General features: G+C 41.7%; 1 protein-coding gene across 2 annotated transcripts in view; it reads left to right on the forward strand.

Annotated features, from left to right (window-relative positions):
* Positions 1–14,679, forward strand: part of LOC118373377 (B-cell lymphoma/leukemia 11B-like) — a 57,688-nt gene extending 43,009 nt beyond the window's left edge. For both annotated transcript variants that reach the window (XM_052471346.1, XM_052471347.1), the window contains exons 3-5: positions 8,604–9,313; positions 9,457–10,272; positions 10,512–14,679. In XM_052471346.1, the coding sequence (XP_052327306.1) occupies positions 8,604–9,313; positions 9,457–10,272; positions 10,512–11,132 (2,147 nt within the window). In that variant the 3' untranslated portion in view covers positions 11,133–14,679. The remainder of the gene's footprint in view (positions 1–8,603; positions 9,314–9,456; positions 10,273–10,511) is intronic.
* Positions 14,680–19,011: the final 4,332 nt, after the last annotated feature.

Consider the following 19,011-nt stretch of genomic DNA (forward strand, 5'->3'; position numbering starts at 1 on the left):
TTCAGTCATTAGGCATTAGCAGAGAGCCATTAGCAGAGAGCCATCGGCAGAGAGCCATTAACAGAGAGCCATCAGAAGAGAGCCATCAGAAGAGAGCCATTAGCAGAGAGCCATTAGCAGAGAGCCATTAGCAGAGAGCCATTAGCAGAGAGCCATTAGCAGAGAGCCATCGGCAGAGAGCCATTAACAGAGAGCCATCAGAAGAGAGCCATCAGAAGAGAGCCATCAGAAGAGAGCCATTAGCAGAGAGCCATTAGCAGAGAGCCATTAGCAGAGAGCCATCAGAAGAGAGCCATTAGCAGAGAGCCATTAGCAGAGAGCCATCAGCAGAGAGCCATCAGCAGAGAGCCATTAGCAGAGAGCCATCAGAAGAGAGCCATTAGCAGAGAGCCATTAGCAGAGAGCCATCAGAAGAGAGCCATTAGCAGAGAGCCATCAGCGGAGAGCCATTAGCAGAGAGCCATTAGCAGAGAGCCATTAGCAGAAAGCCATTAGCAGAGAGCCATCAGAAGAGAGCCATTAGCAGAGAGCCATCAGCAGAGAGCCATTAGCAGAGAGCCATTAGCAGAGAGCCAATAGCAGAGGGCCATCAGCAGAGAGCCATCAGAAGAGAGCCATCAGCAGAGAGCCACCAGAAGAGAGCCATTAGCAGAGAGCCAATAGCAGAGGGCCATCAGCAGAGAGCCATCAGAAGAGAGCCATCAGCAGAGAGCCACCAGAAGAGAGCCATTAGCAGAGAGCCATTAGCAGAGAGCCATAAGCAGAGCCATTAGCAGAGAGCCACCAGAAGAGAGCCATAAGCAGAGCCATTAGCAGAGAGCCATCAGAAGAGAGCCATTAGCAGAGAGCCATTAGCAGAGAGCCATCAGAAGATAGCCATCAGCAGAGAGCCATTAGCAGAGAGCCATCAGCAGAGAGCCATCAGAAGAGAGCCATCAGAAGAGAGCCATCAGAAGAGAGCCATCAGCAGAGAGCCATTAGCAGAGAGCCATAAGCAGAGCCATTAGCAGAGAGCCACCAGAAGAGAGCCATTAGCAGAGAGCCATTAGCAGAGAGCCATAAGCAGAGCCATTAGCAGAGAGCCACCAGAAGAGAGCCATAAGCAGAGCCATTAGCAGAGAGCCATCAGAAGAGAGCCATTAGCAGAGAGCCATCAGAAGAGAGCCATCAGCAGAGAGCCATCAGCAGAGAGCCATCAGCAGAGAGCCATTAGCAGAGAGCCATTAGCAGAGAGCCACCAGAAGAGAGCCATTAGCAGAGAGCCATTAGCAGAGAGCCATTAGCAGAGAGCCACCAGAAGAGAGCCATTAGCAGAGAGCCATCAGAAGAGAGCCATCAGCAGAGAGCCATCAGAAGAGAGCCATTAGCAGAGAGCCATTAGCAGAGAGCCACCAGAAGAGAGCCATCAGCAGAGAGCCATCAGAAGAGAGCCATTAGCAGAGAGCCATCAGAAGAGAGCCATTAGCAGAGAGCCATCAGAAGAGAGCCATCAGCAGAGAGCCATCAGCAGAGAGCCATCAGAAGAGAGCCATTAGCAGAGAGCCATCAGCAGAGAGCCATCAGAAGAGAGCCATCAGAAGAGAGCCATTAGCAGAGAGCCATCAGCAGAGAGCCATCAGAAGAGAGCCATTAGCAGAGAGCCATCAGCAGAGAGCCATCAGCAGAGAGCCATTAGCAGAGAGCCATTAGCAGAGAGCCACCAGAAGAGAGCCATTAGCAGAGAGCCATTAGCAGAGAGCCATTAGCAGAGAGCCATTAGCAGAGAGCCACCAGAAGAGAGCCATTAGCAGAGAGCCATCAGAAGAGAGCCATCAGCAGAGAGCCATCAGAAGAGAGCCATTAGCAGAGAGCCATTAGCAGAGAGCCACCAGAAGAGAGCCATTAGCAGAGAGCCATTAGCAGAGAGCCATTAGCAGAGAGCCAATTAGCAGAGAGCCATCAGAAGAGAGCCATTAGCAGAGAGCCATCAGCAGAGAGCCATCAGCAGAGAGCCATCAGCAGAGAGCCATTAGCAGAGAGCCATCAGCAGAGGGCCATCAGCAGAGAGCCATCAGCAGAGAGCCATCAGCAGAGAGCCATCAGCAGAGAGCCATTAGCAGAGAGCCAATTAGCAGAGAGCCATCAGAAGAGAGCCATTAGCAGAGAGCCATCAGCAGAGAGCCATCAGCAGAGAGCCATCAGCAGAGAGCCATCAGCAGAGAGCCATCAGCAGAGAGCCATTAGCAGAGAGACATTAGCAGAGAGACATTAAGCTGCCAGTCCATTAACTGCCACACAGATCTAACAGCAGATCTAACAGCATATGGCATTCTCTCTGGAAGATGTGACAAGATGCAAATTCACACAGGGAGGGGGTCTGTGCAGGTTTGAAAACCACCATGGTCCCTAAAGACTCTCTACTTACACTCCCCTCCTCCTCATCTCTGGTTCCCTCTCTCCCTCTCTTCTCTCCGTCCAAGCTGTAAGCTGTCCAGCGCTCAGCTGCCAAACAGGTCTGTGAAGACCAGCCAAACTAAACACAGGTAGACAGCCTAGCGTACCGACACATGCAACACGCTCCACACAGACTCCAGTAACTGTGGCGACGTGTGCCCCTCTTGGCTCAGTGATTGGTTAGACAGAGCCCCGGGGAGGCAGGTCAGCGAGTTAATGAGAGGCTCATTTACTGAAATGGTCTGTTCTTCTCTCAATCAGTGCTGTGTGTGTGTGGAGCCATTTTAAACACCCTTTATTTGATTACTAAAGACGTTAATCCTGGGCCGGGAACACGGCAGAGTCGGAGTAGGCCCCAACATACTTCCGTCTCCCTGGAGATAGACCCACATAACATGAACAAGTGGATGCATATGCCTAGTGAGAACCACAAACTCTTTCTCTCTCTCTCTCTCTCTCTCTGTCTCTCTCTCTCCCTCTCTCTCTCTCTCTCTCTCTCTCTCTCTCTCTCTATATATATATATATATATATATATATATATATATATATATATATATATAATATATATATATTTCTCTCTCTCTCTATTTCTCTCTCTATTTCTCTCTCTCGCTCTATTTCCCTCTATTTCTCTCTCCATTTCTCTCTCTCTCTCTCTCTCTCTCTCTCTATTTCTCTCTCTCTCTATTTCTCTCTCTCTCTCTCTCTCTATTTCTCTCTCTATTTTTCTCTCTCTATAAATAAACATAAACATAGGTTGTATTTACAATAGTGTTTGTTCTTTGCAACAGGTTGCAAATCTTGCTGCTGTGATGTTACACTGTGGTATTTCACATGAGACTTTATCACCATTTTGTGGATCTGTGTAATCTGAGGGAAATACAGTTGAAGTCGGAAGTTTACATACACTTAGGTTGGAGTCATTAAAACTAGTTTTTCAACCACTCCACAAATTTATTTTTAACAAACTATAGTTTTGGGAAGTTGGTTAGGACATCTACTTTGTGTATGACACAAGTCATTTTTCCAACAATTGTTTACAGGTAGATTATTTCACTTATAATTCACTGTATCACAATTCCAGTGGGTCAGAGGTTTACATACACTAAGTTGACTATGCCTTTAAACCTCCCTTTGCCAAGATAACAGCTCTGAGTCTTCTCCTATAATGCGTATTGAGGTTGGAGAACACATGGCAAGGGGTCTGAGACCATTCCTCCATACAGCATCTCTCCAGATCCTTCAGATTCCCAGGTTCTCACTTGTGGACTCTCGTCTTCAACTCATCCCACAGGTTTTCTATGGGGTTTAGGCCAGGGGACTGGGATGGCCATGGTAACACCTTGATTCTGTGGTCAGTGAACCATTTTCGTGTTGATTTTGAGGTGTGCTTTGGTTCATTGTCCTGCTGGAAGATCCAACCAAGGCCCAGTTTAAGCTTCCTAGCAGAGGCAGTCAGGTTTTGAGGTAATATCTGCTGGTACTTAATGGAGTCCATGATACCATGTATCCTAACCAGTTGTCCAGGGCTTTTGGAAGAAAAACAGCCCCAAAACATTGAAGATCCACCACCATACTTCACAGTATGGACGCGGTACTTTTCTGCATGGTTATCTTTCTGTCTACACCAAACCCACCTCTGGGGTTAGTTTCCAAAAAGCTCCATTTTGGTCTCATCTGACTATAGAACCTGGTCCCATTGAAACTCTATATTGGTCTCATCTGACTATAGAACCTGGTCCCATTGAAACTCTATATTCGTCTCATCTGACTATAGAACCTGGTCCCATTGAAACTCTATATTGGTCTCATCTGACCATAGAACCTGGTCCCATTGAAACTCTATATTGGTCTCATCTGACCATAGAACCTGGTCCCATTGAAACTCTATATTGGTCTCATCTGACCATAGAACCTGGTCCCATTGAAACTCTATATTGGTCTCATCTGACCATAGAACCTGGTCCCATTGAAACTCTATATTGGTCTCATCTGACCATAGAACCTGGTCCCATTGAAACTCTATATTGGTCTCATCTGACCATAGAACCTGGTCCCATTGAAACTCTATATTGGTCTCATCTGACCATAGAACCTGGTCCCACAGAAAGTTCCAGTAACATTTGGCAAACTGTAGGTGCTTGAGTTTGTTGTTTGATGACAGCAAAGTGTCACAGCCTGACCTTTGACCTTAGAGATACTTATTTATTCTCTATGTTTGGTTAGGTCAGGGTGTGACTCGGATGGGAAAATCTATGTTTTCTATTTCTTTGTTGTTTTGCCGTGTGTGTGTGTGTGTGGTTCCCATCAGAGGCGGCTGTCTATCGTTGTCTCTGATTGGGGATCATATATAAGTTGTGAATTTCCGTTTGGGTTTTGTGGGGTGTTATTTTCTGTTTAGTGTCTGTGCCTGACGGAACTGTTCGCTTTCGTTTTTTGGGTATTTTTGTTTGAGTGTTTCTTGTAAATAAATATCATGAACACTTTCCACGGGGCGCTTTGGTCCCCTCTTCCTTCCACCGACGACGATCGTTACACAAAGGCTTTTCTATGGCAACCCTTCCAAACTACTTGTTGTTACGTGGCGTCTCATTGTAGTTTTGGAGACTTTTTTTTACCCCAAAACCCAACTCACGTCTGCAATTCTCCAGCTGTGATCCTTGGAGATGTTTTGTCCACTCAAACTATCCCCCTCACTGTGCTCTGGGTCAATATAGGACACACGTCCTCTTCCAAGCCGATTGTTAACATCTCCAGTTGCTTTAAACTTCTTAATTATTGCCCTGATTGTGGAAATGGGCATTTTCAACCGTTGAGATATTTTCTTGTAGCCATTTCCTGATTTGTGAAACTCAACAACCTTCTGTTGTACATCATTACTGTATTTCCCATAGTGATGGATGACTATGGGAACTTGGCCTGTGTGTCACCTCATATTTATACCCCAGTGAAACAGGAAGTCATGGCTTACCACTTAAGTGTTCCTAATCTCTCAGGTGAACTTTAAACCGTAACATATGAATGGGAACATACTTCAGCTAGATTTTACTCGTAAGAATTTCTAGGGGTGCCAATAATTGTGGCACACATGTTTCGGAGAAAAATATTTATTTAATTTATTTCCGTTTTATTTTTTAAAATTATTTTACTTCAATTTAAGGTTTGATTTTTGTGAATATTTTGACTGAAATACCAAGAGGATAAACAGCAAAGACCTTTTTTTCACAGCCATTTTTCTCATATTTACCAAGGGTGCCAATATTAGTGGAAGGCACTGTAGGTTTCCACACTACCTTCCTTCCATCTATAGTGTTTCTTAATATTATTCCGTTCCTTTGGCTTTGATGCCTCATGATTGAGTATTGCTCTGTTTCAAGTAGGCACTCTGAGAAAGAGAGTCTGGGTTGAGGTCAACGATAAAGTAGTCTACAGTACTACTGCCAAGAGATGAGCTATAGGTGCACCTACCAGAGGAGTCACCCCAAAGCCCACTGTACCATTGACTATGTACTGTACACACCCAGCGTGCGACAGAGCTGCAGGAGTTGTGACCCGTTTTTGTTGGTTATGTTGTCGTAGTTGTGCCTAGGGGGGCATATGGGGGAGGGAATGCTGTCACCTGCAGGCAGGCGTTTCCCTCTCTCTCTTCGTTTCTCAACTCCCTCTTTCTTTTCCTCTCCCTGTCTCTCTCTTGTCATATATCTTTCGTTCCCCCACACCAAAACACACACACACACACACACACACACACACACACACACACACACACACACACACACACACACACACACACACACACACACACACACACACACACACACACACACACACACACACACACACACACACACACACACACACACACACATTACATTACATTTAAGTCATTTAGCAGACGCTCTTATCCAGAGCGACTTACAAATTGGTGCATACACCTTATGACAACCAGTGGAACAGCCACTTGCATCTAAATCTTGTTGGGGGAGAAGGATTACCTACCCTTACTTACCCTATCCTAGGTATTCCTTGAAGAGGTGGGGTTTCAGGTGTCTCCGGAAGGTGGTGATTGACTCCGCTGTCCTGGCGTCGTGAGGAGTTTGTTCCACCATTGGGGGCCAGAGCAGCGAACAGTTTTGACTGGGCTGAGCGGGAACTGTACTTCCTCAGTGGTAGGGAGGCGAGCAGGCCAGAGGTGGATGAACGCAGTGCCCTTGTTTGGGTGTAGGGCCTGATCAGAGCCTGGAGGTACTGAGGTGCCGTTCCCCTCACAGCTCCGTGGCGAGCACCATGGTCTTGTAGCGGATGCGAGCTTCAACTGGAAGCCAGTGGAGAGAGCGGAGGAGCGGGGTGACGTGGAGAGAACTTGGGAAGGTTGAACACCAGACGGGCTGCGGCGTTCTGGATGAGTTGTAGGGGTTTAATGGCACAGGCAGGGAGCCCAGCCAACAGCGAGTTGCAGTAATCAAGACGGGAGATGACAAGTGCCTGGATTAGGACCTGCGCCGCTTCCTGTGTGAGGCAGGGTCGTACTCTGCGGATGTTGTAGAGCATGAACCTACAGGAACGGGACACCGCCTTGATGTTAGTTGAGAACGTCAGGGTGTTGTCCAGGATCACGCCAAGGTTCTTAGCGCTCTGGGAGGAGGACACAATGAAGTTGTCAACCGTGATGGCGAGATCATGGAACGGGCAGTCCTTCCCCGGGAGGAAGAGGAGCTCCGTCTTGCTGAGGTTCAGCTTGAGGTGGTGATCCGTCATCCACACTGATATGTCTGCCAGACATGCAGAGATGCGATTCGCCACCTGGTCATCAGAAGGGGGAAAGGAGAAGATTAATTGTGTGTCGTCTGCATAGCAATGATAGGAGAGACCATGTGAGGTTATGACAGAGCCAAGTGACTTGGTGTATAGCGAGAATAGGAGAGGGCCTAGAACAGAGCCCTGGGGGACACCAGTGGTGAGAGCGCGTGGTGAGGAGACAGATTCTCGCCACGCCACCTGGTAGGAGCGACCTGTCAGGTAGGACGCAATCCAAGCGTGGGCCGCGCCGGAGATGCCCAACTCGGAGAGGGTGGAGAGGAGGATCTGATGGTTCACAGTATCGAAGGCAGCCGATAGGTCTAGAAGGATGAGAGCAGAGGAGAGAGAGTTAGCTTTAGCAGTGCGGAGCGCCTCCGTGATACAGAGAAGAGCAGTCTCAGTTGAATGACTAGTCTTGAAACCTGACTGATTTGGATCAAGAAGGTCATTCTGAGAGAGATAGCGGTAGAGCTGGCCAAGGACGGCACGCTCAAGAGTTTTGGAGAGAAAAGTGAGAAGGGATACTGGTCTGTAGTTGTTGACATCGGAGGGATCGAGTGTAGGTTTTTTCAGAAGGGGTGCAACTCTCGCTCTCTTGAAGACGGGAGGGACGTAGCCAGCGGTCAGGGATGAGTTGATGAGCGAGGTGAGGTAAGGGAGAAGGTCTCCGGAAATGGTCTGGAGAAGAGAGGAGGGGATAGGGTCAAGCGGGCAGGTTGTTGGGCGGCCGGCCGTCACAAGACGCGAGATTTCATCTGGAGAGAGAGGGGAGAAAGAGGTCAGAGCATAGGGTAGGGCAGTGTGAGCAGAACACACACACACACACACACACACACACACACACACACACACACACACACACACACACACACACACGTTAGTAATATCCTGCCCCTAGGTAGCCCCGGGTTGGTTTGCATATAGTTTGTATTGCTCATATATGCATATGTGTTTGTCTGAGGAGATCACACTAACCATTCTCTCACTCAGGTTATCATATGATATTCTCTCACTCAGGTTATCATATGATATTCTCTCACTCAGGTTATCATATGATATTCTCTCCGTGGGAGCTCTGTGATGAAGTCGACTGTCCTGGGAGAATAGAATACAATATCTCTCTCAGGTCATGTTGTTATGTTGGTGTACAGCAGGGTCGTGTGAAAAGGTCATTGAGATCCTACTTTTATATGCTGTCGTTCCAGATATAAAAGATAATGTATGTATGTTGATTATACCTATGTTGTTATGTAGGTGATTCAAAACTGTATTACAGTGTGAGTCAGTCATGCATTCCTTTCTACATTCTTCTCATGTTACAATCGCTCCCTTTTTCTCGCTCCCTTTTCTACCCCCCTCTTTTTCTCAGGTAAAGATGAGCCGTCCAGCTACATTTGCACCTCTTGTAAACAGACCTTCACCAGCGCCTGGTTCCTGCTCCAGCACGCCCAACACACCCACGGCATCCGCATCTATCTGGACACACACCCCTCCAACTACACCCTCACCCCTCGCATGGCCCTCCCCCCTCCCATGGGTGGGGGAGACTCCCTCCCTCGTTCTCCCTTACCAACCTTCCTGGGGGACACCTCTAACTCCTTCCACCTCCTCCGAATGGCGGCGCCACTACTCAGGGAGCACCACCCACACCATCCCCAACACCCTCACCACCCCCGTCCCCCTCCGGGCTATCTGGACACCCGGCTCCCTGCCACCCCACCCTTCGTCAGACCCCCGCCCCCCAGACACCTCCTGGAGCGCCTGGGTCCAGAGGAGATGGGGCCCCTGCTCTTCCAGCACCCCAGTGCCTTCGAGAGGGTGATGCGTCTGACCCCAATGGATCCTCCTTCCATGGACTTCTCCAGAAGGCTCAGAGAGCTGGCGGTTGGCAACAATACTAACAACGGAGGCCCTACATCTCCTCTATCGCCCACCCGGGTGCCCCCCATGCACCGCCTGCTGAGTCCAACTCTCTTCCAATCAGGCTCCAAGCCCCCACCGTTCCTCACCTACCCCCGACAGCCCCCCACGCCTCAGGGAAACGCCACCACTCCTCCCCAGGGCCAGAACCAGGCCCAGGTATGTGCAGTGTGTCCTGGGATATATGCTGATGTATGTATTGTAATGTCTTATATGTATTACAGTATTGCCTGTAATGTTGCCAAGACATTTCCCCTATGGGATAATTAAGAATTCATTTGTTCATCCATTCATTCATTCAGGTCCAGGCCCAAGCCAAGTCCAAGTCCTGTGAGTTTTGTGGAAAGACCTTCAAGTTCCAGAGCAACCTGATTGTCCACAGACGGAGTCACACAGGAGAGAGGCCCTACAAGTGTCATCTGTGTGACCATGCCTGTTCTCAAGCCTCCAAGCTGAAGAGACACATGAAGACACACATACACAAGTCAGGCTCCATGGGGAGCTCCCCTGAACAGGAGAATAGAGGAGAGGTAGGAGAGGGGGAGGAGAAGTGCAGAGAGGGGGAGGGAAGAATGGGGATGGACAACGAGGAGGAGGAAGAGGATGAGGAAGAGGAAGAAGAGGAGGAAGAAATTGAGGATGAGGAGGAGATGAGGAACGGCCTAAGTAGGCCTGAGTCTAACCTGAGCATGGACTCAGAGTTCCACAAGAACAGGGAGAACGGGTCGAGGCCTTCCCCAGACGAGAAGCCTCATGGTGGGGATAGAGTGACGGAGACCGGAGGGGTGGGTATCATGCACCCATACAACCACCTGGACAATCACCTGAGGCTGGCCCCTTCCAAGAAGACCATGAGTCTGGATAGGGAGAGGCAGCCTAATAGAGAGTCGAGAGAGGGGGGAGATGCAGGGAGGGGGGAGATGGAGATTGAGCGGGACAGAGAGCGAGCGTTGGACAGGGCGATGGGCAGAGCGATGGACAGAGAGAGAGAGATTGAAAGAGAGGAGAGGCCCTTGATGAACGGAAGGATTAGTGGGTCAGAAGACTCCTTCACTGGACTGTTCCACCGCCGGCCCACCCCCATCACCAGCCCCAACCCCTCCAACAAGAGAATCAAGGTAAGAACCCCCTTTTAGCTACTCCTTTAAGTGACTTTTATTCTTTTTAAATAACTTGTGTTTTTATGTTTTCTTATGTTTCGTCGTTTACACAACTGTTTCCAATACTATAAAACAGACGTTTAGACTGCTGAAAGAAGTACATCATTTTTCTCTTATCTAGTTGTATTGTTTTACTGGCTTTAGATTTGTTAAATTCAGTGTAAATAAACTTTAATTTCATTCTATTTGATGTGAAGGTGGAGAAGGAGTTGGAGCTCCCCGCGGCTCCGACCCTCATCTCCCCAGAGAACATGTACTCCCAGCTCCTGGCGGGTTACGCCGCTTCACGCCACTTCATCAGAGAACCTTTCCTCCACGGCTTCAGTGACGCCCACCAGTCCCCCTTCGCCACCTCCTCAGAGCACTCCTCCTCCGAGACGGGTTCCCTCCGCTTCTCCACCTCTCCTGGGGAATTCCTGGAGGGAGTGGGCGCATCGGGCCGCAGCGGCAGCTCCACCCCTCACCTCCTGCGGGGTCCCGGGCCGGGTCGACCCCCTAGTAAGGAGAGCCGACGGAGCGACACCTGCGAGTACTGTGGGAAGATATTCAAGAACTGCAGCAACCTGACGGTGCACCGACGCAGCCACACGGGAGAGAGGCCCTACAAGTGTGACCTGTGCAGCTACGCCTGCGCACAGAGCTCCAAGCTAACTCGCCACATGAAGACCCACGGGCAGTTTGGGAAGGAGGTGTACCGCTGTGACATCTGCCACATGCCCTTCAGCGTCTACAGCACCCTGGAGAAACACATGAAGAAGTGGCACGGGGAACACTTGATGGCCAGCGACGTCAAACTGGAGGAGGCTGAGAGAGGCTAGGTTACGCTAGGCTAAAGCTTAGGCTAGTCTAACACCTCAGACTCATTCTGAATGAACACTTACAGGACTTCAACACGGGGCTTGGCTGGATAATCTTTCATCTTCTTGAATATTTTTGGGACAATTTAATGTACGTAATTCTGTTTTTGTTTGTTCTTTTTGTCACAAACTGCCAACTGAGAAATATAACAAAGGGAAACATGGGATGTTTCTAGAAACCTTTAGTTTCCTGCCAACTATTGATCTATCTGAGGATTTTATCATTTTCGGAATCCATTGAGCCTTTCTACTGTGCAATAATGTCTGTATTTATTGGAGTTTTGTAAAGATATTGGGCATGTGCAGGTACATCTTTGTGGGGTTTTATAGGGAATTAGGTAGCTAGCTAGTAAGTTAAAAAAAAATATGCTGAATTTTTTGTTCTTCTAAAAAACACAATTTGAAACAGGTCACACTTGATTAGAAATACAATTTTTATTTTGATTTGTTAATTAAAAACAATTCCTTTAAGGAAACTATAAGTAAATGAGTAAACTTCTTAAATTATGATAGCAATTATTTATTTTTGATCTGTATTATGAATATCGTATTAGGTCAACATCTCTGACATCAAGCACTGAATGTCACTATGACAACAGAATTTACATTTTAGGATTAAAAAAAACAAACAAATGTTGATGTTTTAAAAGTCTGAATAGATTACAGCCCATTTTACACAAACTATAATTTTTTAATATCAGCATGTGTTATTATGATGATTCAATCCAGTCCCCACATTCCCAATATTAGCCGGGGACATAAAAAGCGGTTGCAGACATTGACATGAACTCCTTAGATGCAGGATTAAATCACCATGGGAATATTTAAGATATATCAGTTCAAACTTGCTGTAGTAAATGTGGAAAGGAGAACAGTCCTATAAAACGTTATGTGTGTGAATGTTTTGGGAAGAGTAAACCGTTTTATTTCATCAAACATTATGTAAATATTCCATTTTCTTTAATAACAGAAACTAAATGTATACGAGCCCCATATTTTACATTCGGAATGTCCACTCTTAACTAAAACAGTCAAAGATCTGTGGCTTGAGTTATTTAACTTCTGAATAATATACATTGTTATTGCAACCATTCACTAGATAATTGCAATACAGGTCCTCTCAATAGTGCTTCCTTCCTATGGTCATACTGTTTACATTTGAACCACATAGTGGCAATGTCCCTTACACCCTCTTGACACTTGATAAAGCTTCATCAAAACCAATTTGTTAAGTTAAACTTTTAAACATTCTACATTGTACTGTACATTCCACTTCTAGAATCATTTCATTGTTCCTTCTGGGGAATTCCTGAACAGTAGTGTTCTCGTCGCCCAGGGTGAGTTCTGATCCCCTCAGGATTCAGCAAAACGGTCTCAGAATGGAATTCATATCAATGCCTGTGTTTCTCCACTGTGTGCTCTAAGCCTCAATCTGCCTGCCTGCTTTCACAGTTCACTAACTCAGTGTTCATGTATTAGTAGAGCAGCTTTGAAAGGGAAAAGGTGGGGGTTGTTCATTTTGCTTCACAAAGCGATATGGGGGTTTTAACGCCCAATAACAGATTTGTGAAGACACTGTACGTGACGTTCGTGACTTTTAGGGATTTACAATTTGTGATTTTCAGCTGCGTGGAATGAGGATGGCTCATCCTTGAATGAATCTAAAAAAGCCTATTTGAGTTACATTGAGTTATGGTAATAATGTCCAGCACAGCAGTTAGACTGATGGCCACATGACCTTGAGATCTGATTGGATCATTCTTGAGGTAGAAAATGAAAAATTGAAATAGAGAAAATGGAGAGGGGATAGAGGGAGAGAGGGAGAGAGACATAGAATGAAAGAGAGAGAGAGACCCAAGCAAGGATCAAAGTCATTCAAATGAAATTGAAAGCATATGAAAAGTGTGTTTTAACCCAAATGCATATCTACTGGTCAAATCTAATACCAAGGACATCAGAGAGAGAGAAAAAGGACCAATATTAGGGAAGATTGAGGCCACATCTTCCCTTAATACAACCATCTTCAATAGAGATAATCACCTCACCTCAAAGATATCACTTCACACAGCCTGTTTTAAATGTGCTGTGTGTGTTTAGGCAATTGGACATGGGTGTGCCCTCGAATGAAAATCTTCCTATTTATCATCATCTTGTTGACAGAGATCAGATTCTTACACAAAACACTCATCTCATAATGGTCCTCTATTTCAGATCAGCATGTGGAAATGGAATAGAGTAGTTATCATAATATATGCGACTGACTGAACAGGTATAGATACCATAGAGACATGCGTTTGGGGAAAAAACATGTTGATATTCAGTAAGACTACATCTTCAGTGTATTCCAATAAAAAAAACTTTTTTTTTTTAATCAATTCTCACTTCAGAACAAAGTTGATAATAACTATAATAACTGTTATTATTGCAATTGAGACAGCGGAGAGGAGAAACCTACAAGCTTCATATATTCCATCCAAAATATGGATGCTAGAGAGTTATTTTAATCGCATTGAGGAACCAGGAAGACAGACTCGTAAAACAGAACTAGTCCTCTCATACAAGAACATTCAGTACCCGAATGATATCTCATACAAGAACATTCAGTACCAGAATGATATCTCATACAAGAACATTCAGTACCCGAATGATATCTCATACAAGAACATTCAGTACCAGAATGATATCTCATACAAGAACATTCAGTACCAGAATGATATCTCATACAAGAACATTCAGTACCAGAATGATATCTCATACAAGAACATTCAGTACCAGAATAATGCTTACAGTGTTTGAAGTAATTAATGATGAAATCCTCTGTGTTTTAAAAAATAACAAAGTATTCTTTTCTTCAATGTTTTGAATGCCATTAACGAGCATTGTATGGTTATGATGGTGGAGGGATTTTATTAAGTAGATTTACATGAGTAGTTGCGTATAATTTCTTGCTCACTGTATGACGATTCACAGTGTCTTTGTAATATTGATAAATGATGCTGTGTTTTTAAAAACAAATGGTTCCAACATTCTGCCTATTTTACCTTCCCAATCCAATTGTGATTTGATTCAAATGTTTAAAGTCGTTTTTTTTGGTAAATCTATCCTAATATGGATTAAAAAAACAACATTTAAATTAGAAATCATCCAGAATATCAGAGGAATTTTGGGATTGGGATTCTGCAATGGGTTCTGGGAGAAATGTTTTTTATTTGTATTTTTTTTATTTTATAAAATCAGTTTTAGGAGGCGTTCATGGACAATATTTTTTTTTTTCTTCTCATGATTGGGTGAAGTTCTTGTGATGGCACTTAAAATTTAAATTTTAACACATTTTCAACTTTCATGACTTTTGCTCTTTGTACAAAAATCTTTTTTTCTTTTTCTTTTTTTGAGGGATTGTTGTGAAAAATAAGTAGTTTCAAAGCAGCAGCAGTAACGTCGGCTGTTTTGAACATATATGTATTTTTGTAATGTGTTGAAAATAAAGTCAACAAATCCAATAAATGTTGCAATTGCCTATCTGAAGTATTTATTAACATGACTATCACCATTACTGCTAACATCTGAAGTATTTATTAACATGACTATCACCATTACTGCTAACATCTGAAGTATTTATTAACATTAATATCACTATTACTGCTAACATCTGAAGTATTTATTAACATGACTATCACCATTACTGCTAACATCTGAAGTAGTTATTAACATTAATATCACCATTACTAATAACATCTGAAGTATTTATTAACATGACTATCACCATTACTGCTAACATCTGAAGTATTTATTAACATTAATATCACCATTACTGCTAACATCTGAAGTAGTTATTAACATGACTATCACCATTACTGCTAACATCTGAAGTATTTATTAACATGACTATCACCATTACTGCTAACATCTGAAGTATTTATTAACATGACTATCACCATTACTGCTAACATCTGAAGTATTTATTAACATGACTATCACCATTACTGCTAACATCTGAAGTATTTATTAACATGACTATCACCATTACTGCTAACATCTGAAGTATTTATTAACATGACTATCACTATTACTGCTAACATCTGAAGTATTTATTAACATGACTATCACCATTACTGCTAACATCTGAAGTATTTATTAACATGACTATCACCATTACTGCTAACATCTGAAGTATTTATTAACATGACTATCACCATTACTGCTAACATCTGAAGTATTTATTAACATGACTATCACCATTACTGCTAACATCTGAAGTATTTATTAACATGACTATCACCATTACTGCTAACATCTGAAGTATTTATTAACATGACTATCACCATTACTGCTAACATCTGAAGTATTTATTAACATGACTATCACCATTACTGCTAACATCTGAAGTATTTATTAACATTAATATCACTATTACTAATAACATCTGAAGTAGTTATTAACATGACTATCACCATTACTGCTAACATCTGAAGTATTTATTAACATGACTATCACCATTACTGCTAACATCTGAAGTATTTATTAACATTACTATCACCATTACTGCTAACATCTGAAGTATTTATTAACATGACTATCACCATTACTGCTAACATCTGAAGTATTTATTAACATGACTATCACCATTACTGCTAACATCTGAAGTATTTATTAACATGACTATCACCATTACTGCTAACATCTGAAGTATTTATTAACATGACTATCACCATTACTGCTAACATCTGAAGTATTTATTAACATGACTATCACCATTACTGCTAACATCTGAAGTATTTATTAACATGACTATCACCATTACTGCTAACATCTGAAGTATTTATTAACATTACTATCACTATTACTAATAACATCTGAAGTATTTATTAACATGACTATCACCATTACTGCTAACATCTGAAGTATTTATTAACATGACTATCACCATTACTGCTAACATCTGAAGTATTTATTAACATGACTATCACCATTACTGCTAACATCTGAAGTATTTATTAACATGACTATCAGCATTACTGCTAACATCTGAAGTATTTATTAACATGACTATCAGCATTACTGCTAACATCTGAAGTATTTATTAACATGACTATCACCATTACTGCTAACATCTGAAGTATTTATTAACATGACTATCACCATTACTGCTAACATCTGAAGTATTTATTAACATTAATATCACCATTACTGCTAACATCTGAAGTATTTATTAACATGACTATCACCATTACTGCTAACATCTGAAGTATTTATTAACATGACTATCACCATTACTGCTAACATCTGAAGTATTTATTAACATGACTATCACCATTACTGCTAACATCTGAAGTATTTATTAACATGACTATCACCATTACTGCTAACATCTGAAGTATTTATTAACATGACTATCACCATTACTGCTAACATCTGAAGTATTTATTAACATGACTATCACCATTACTGCTAACATCTGAAGTATTTATTAACATGACTATCACCATTACTGCTAACATCTGAAGTATTTATTAACATGACTATCACCATTACTGCTAACATCTGAAGTATTTATTAACATGACTATCACCATTACTGCTAACATCTGAAGTATTTATTAACATGACTATCACCATTACTGCTAACATCTGAAGTATTTATTAACATTACTATCACCATTACTGCTAACATCTGAAGTATTTATTAACATGACTATCACCATTACTGCTAACATCTGAAGTATTTATTAACATGACTATCACCATTACTGCTAACATCTGAAGTATTTATTAACATGACTATCACCATTACTGCTAACATCTGAAGTATTTATTAACATGACTATCACCATTACTGCTAACATCTGAAGTATTTATTAACATGACTATCACCATTACTGCTAACATCTGAAGTATTTATTAACATTACTATCACCATTACTGCTAACATCTGAAGTATTTATTAACATGACTATCACCATTACTGCTAACATCTGAAGTAGTTATTAACATGACTATCACCATTACTGCTAACATCTGAAGTATTTATTAACATGACTATCACCATTACTGCTAACATCTGAAGTATTTATTAACATGACTATCACCATTACTGCTAACATCTGAAGTAGTTATTAACATTAATATCACTATTACTAATAACATCTGAAGTAGTTATTAACATGACTATCACCATTACTGCTAACATCTGAAGTATTTATTAACATTAATATCACAATTACTAATAACATCTGAAGTAGTTATTAACATTAATATCACTATTACTAATAACATCTGAAGTAGTTATTAACATGACTATCACCATTACTGCTAACATCTGAAGTATTTATTAACATTAATATCACTATTACTAATAACATCTGAAGTATTTATTAACATGACTATCACCATTACTGCTAACATCTGAAGTATTTATTAACATTAATATCACTATTACTAATAACATCTGAAGTATTTATTAACATTAATATCACTATTACTAATAACATCTGAAGTATTTATTAACATTAATATCACCATTACTGCTAACATCTGAAGTATTTATTAACATGACTATCACCATTACTGCTAACATCTGAAGTATTTATTAACATTAATATCACCATTACTAATAACATCTGAAGTATTTATTAACATGACTATCACCATTACTGCTAACATCTGAAGTATTTATTAACATTAATATCACCATTACTGCTAACATCTGAAGTATTTATTAACATTAATATCACTATTACTGCTAACATCTGAAGTAGTTATTAACATGACTATCACCATTACTGCTAACATCTGAAGTAGTTATTAACATGACTATCACCATTACTGCTAACATCTGAAGTATTTATTAACATGACTATCACCATTACTGCTAACATCTGAAGTATTTATTAACATGACTATCACCATTACTGCTAACATCTGAAGTATTTATTAACATGACTATCACCATTACTGCTAACATCTGAAGTATTTATTAAAATGACTATCACCATTACTGCTAACATCTGAAGTATTTATTAACATGACTATCACCATTACTGCTAACATCTGAAGTATTTATTAACATTACTATCACCATTACTGCTAACATCTGAAGTATTTATTAACATGACTATCACCATTACTGCTAACATCTGAAGTATTTATTAACATTACTATCACCATTACTGCTAACATCTGAAGTATTTATTAACATGACTATCACCATTACTGCTAACATCTGAAGTATTTATTAACATTACTATCACCATTACTGCTAACATCTGAAGTATTTATTAACATTACTATCACCATTACTGCTAACATCTGAAGTATTTATTAACATGACTATCACCATTACTGCTAACATCTGAAGTATTTATTAACATGACTATCACCATTACTGCTAACATCTGAAGTATTTATTAACATGACTATCACCATTACTGCTAACATCTGAAGTATTTATTAACATGACTATCACCATTACTGCTAACATCTGAAGTATTTATTAACATTAATATCACTATTACTAATAACATCTGAAGTATTTATTAACATGACTATCACCATTACTGCTAACATCTGAAGTATTTATTAACATGACTATCACCATTACTGCTAACATCTGAAGTATTTAGTAACATGACTATCACCATTACTGCTAACATCTGAAGTATTTATTAACATGACTATCACCATTACTGCTAACATCTGAAGTATTTATTAACATTAATATCACTATTACTAATAACATCTGAAGTATTTATTAACATGACTATCACCATTACTGCTAACATCTGAAGTAGTTATTAACATTAATATCACTATTACTAATAACATCTGAAGTAGTTATTAACATG

Source organism: Oncorhynchus keta, chromosome 19 (genome assembly GCF_023373465.1).
Source record: "Oncorhynchus keta strain PuntledgeMale-10-30-2019 chromosome 19, Oket_V2, whole genome shotgun sequence".
Lineage (NCBI taxonomy): Eukaryota > Metazoa > Chordata > Actinopteri > Salmoniformes > Salmonidae > Oncorhynchus > Oncorhynchus keta.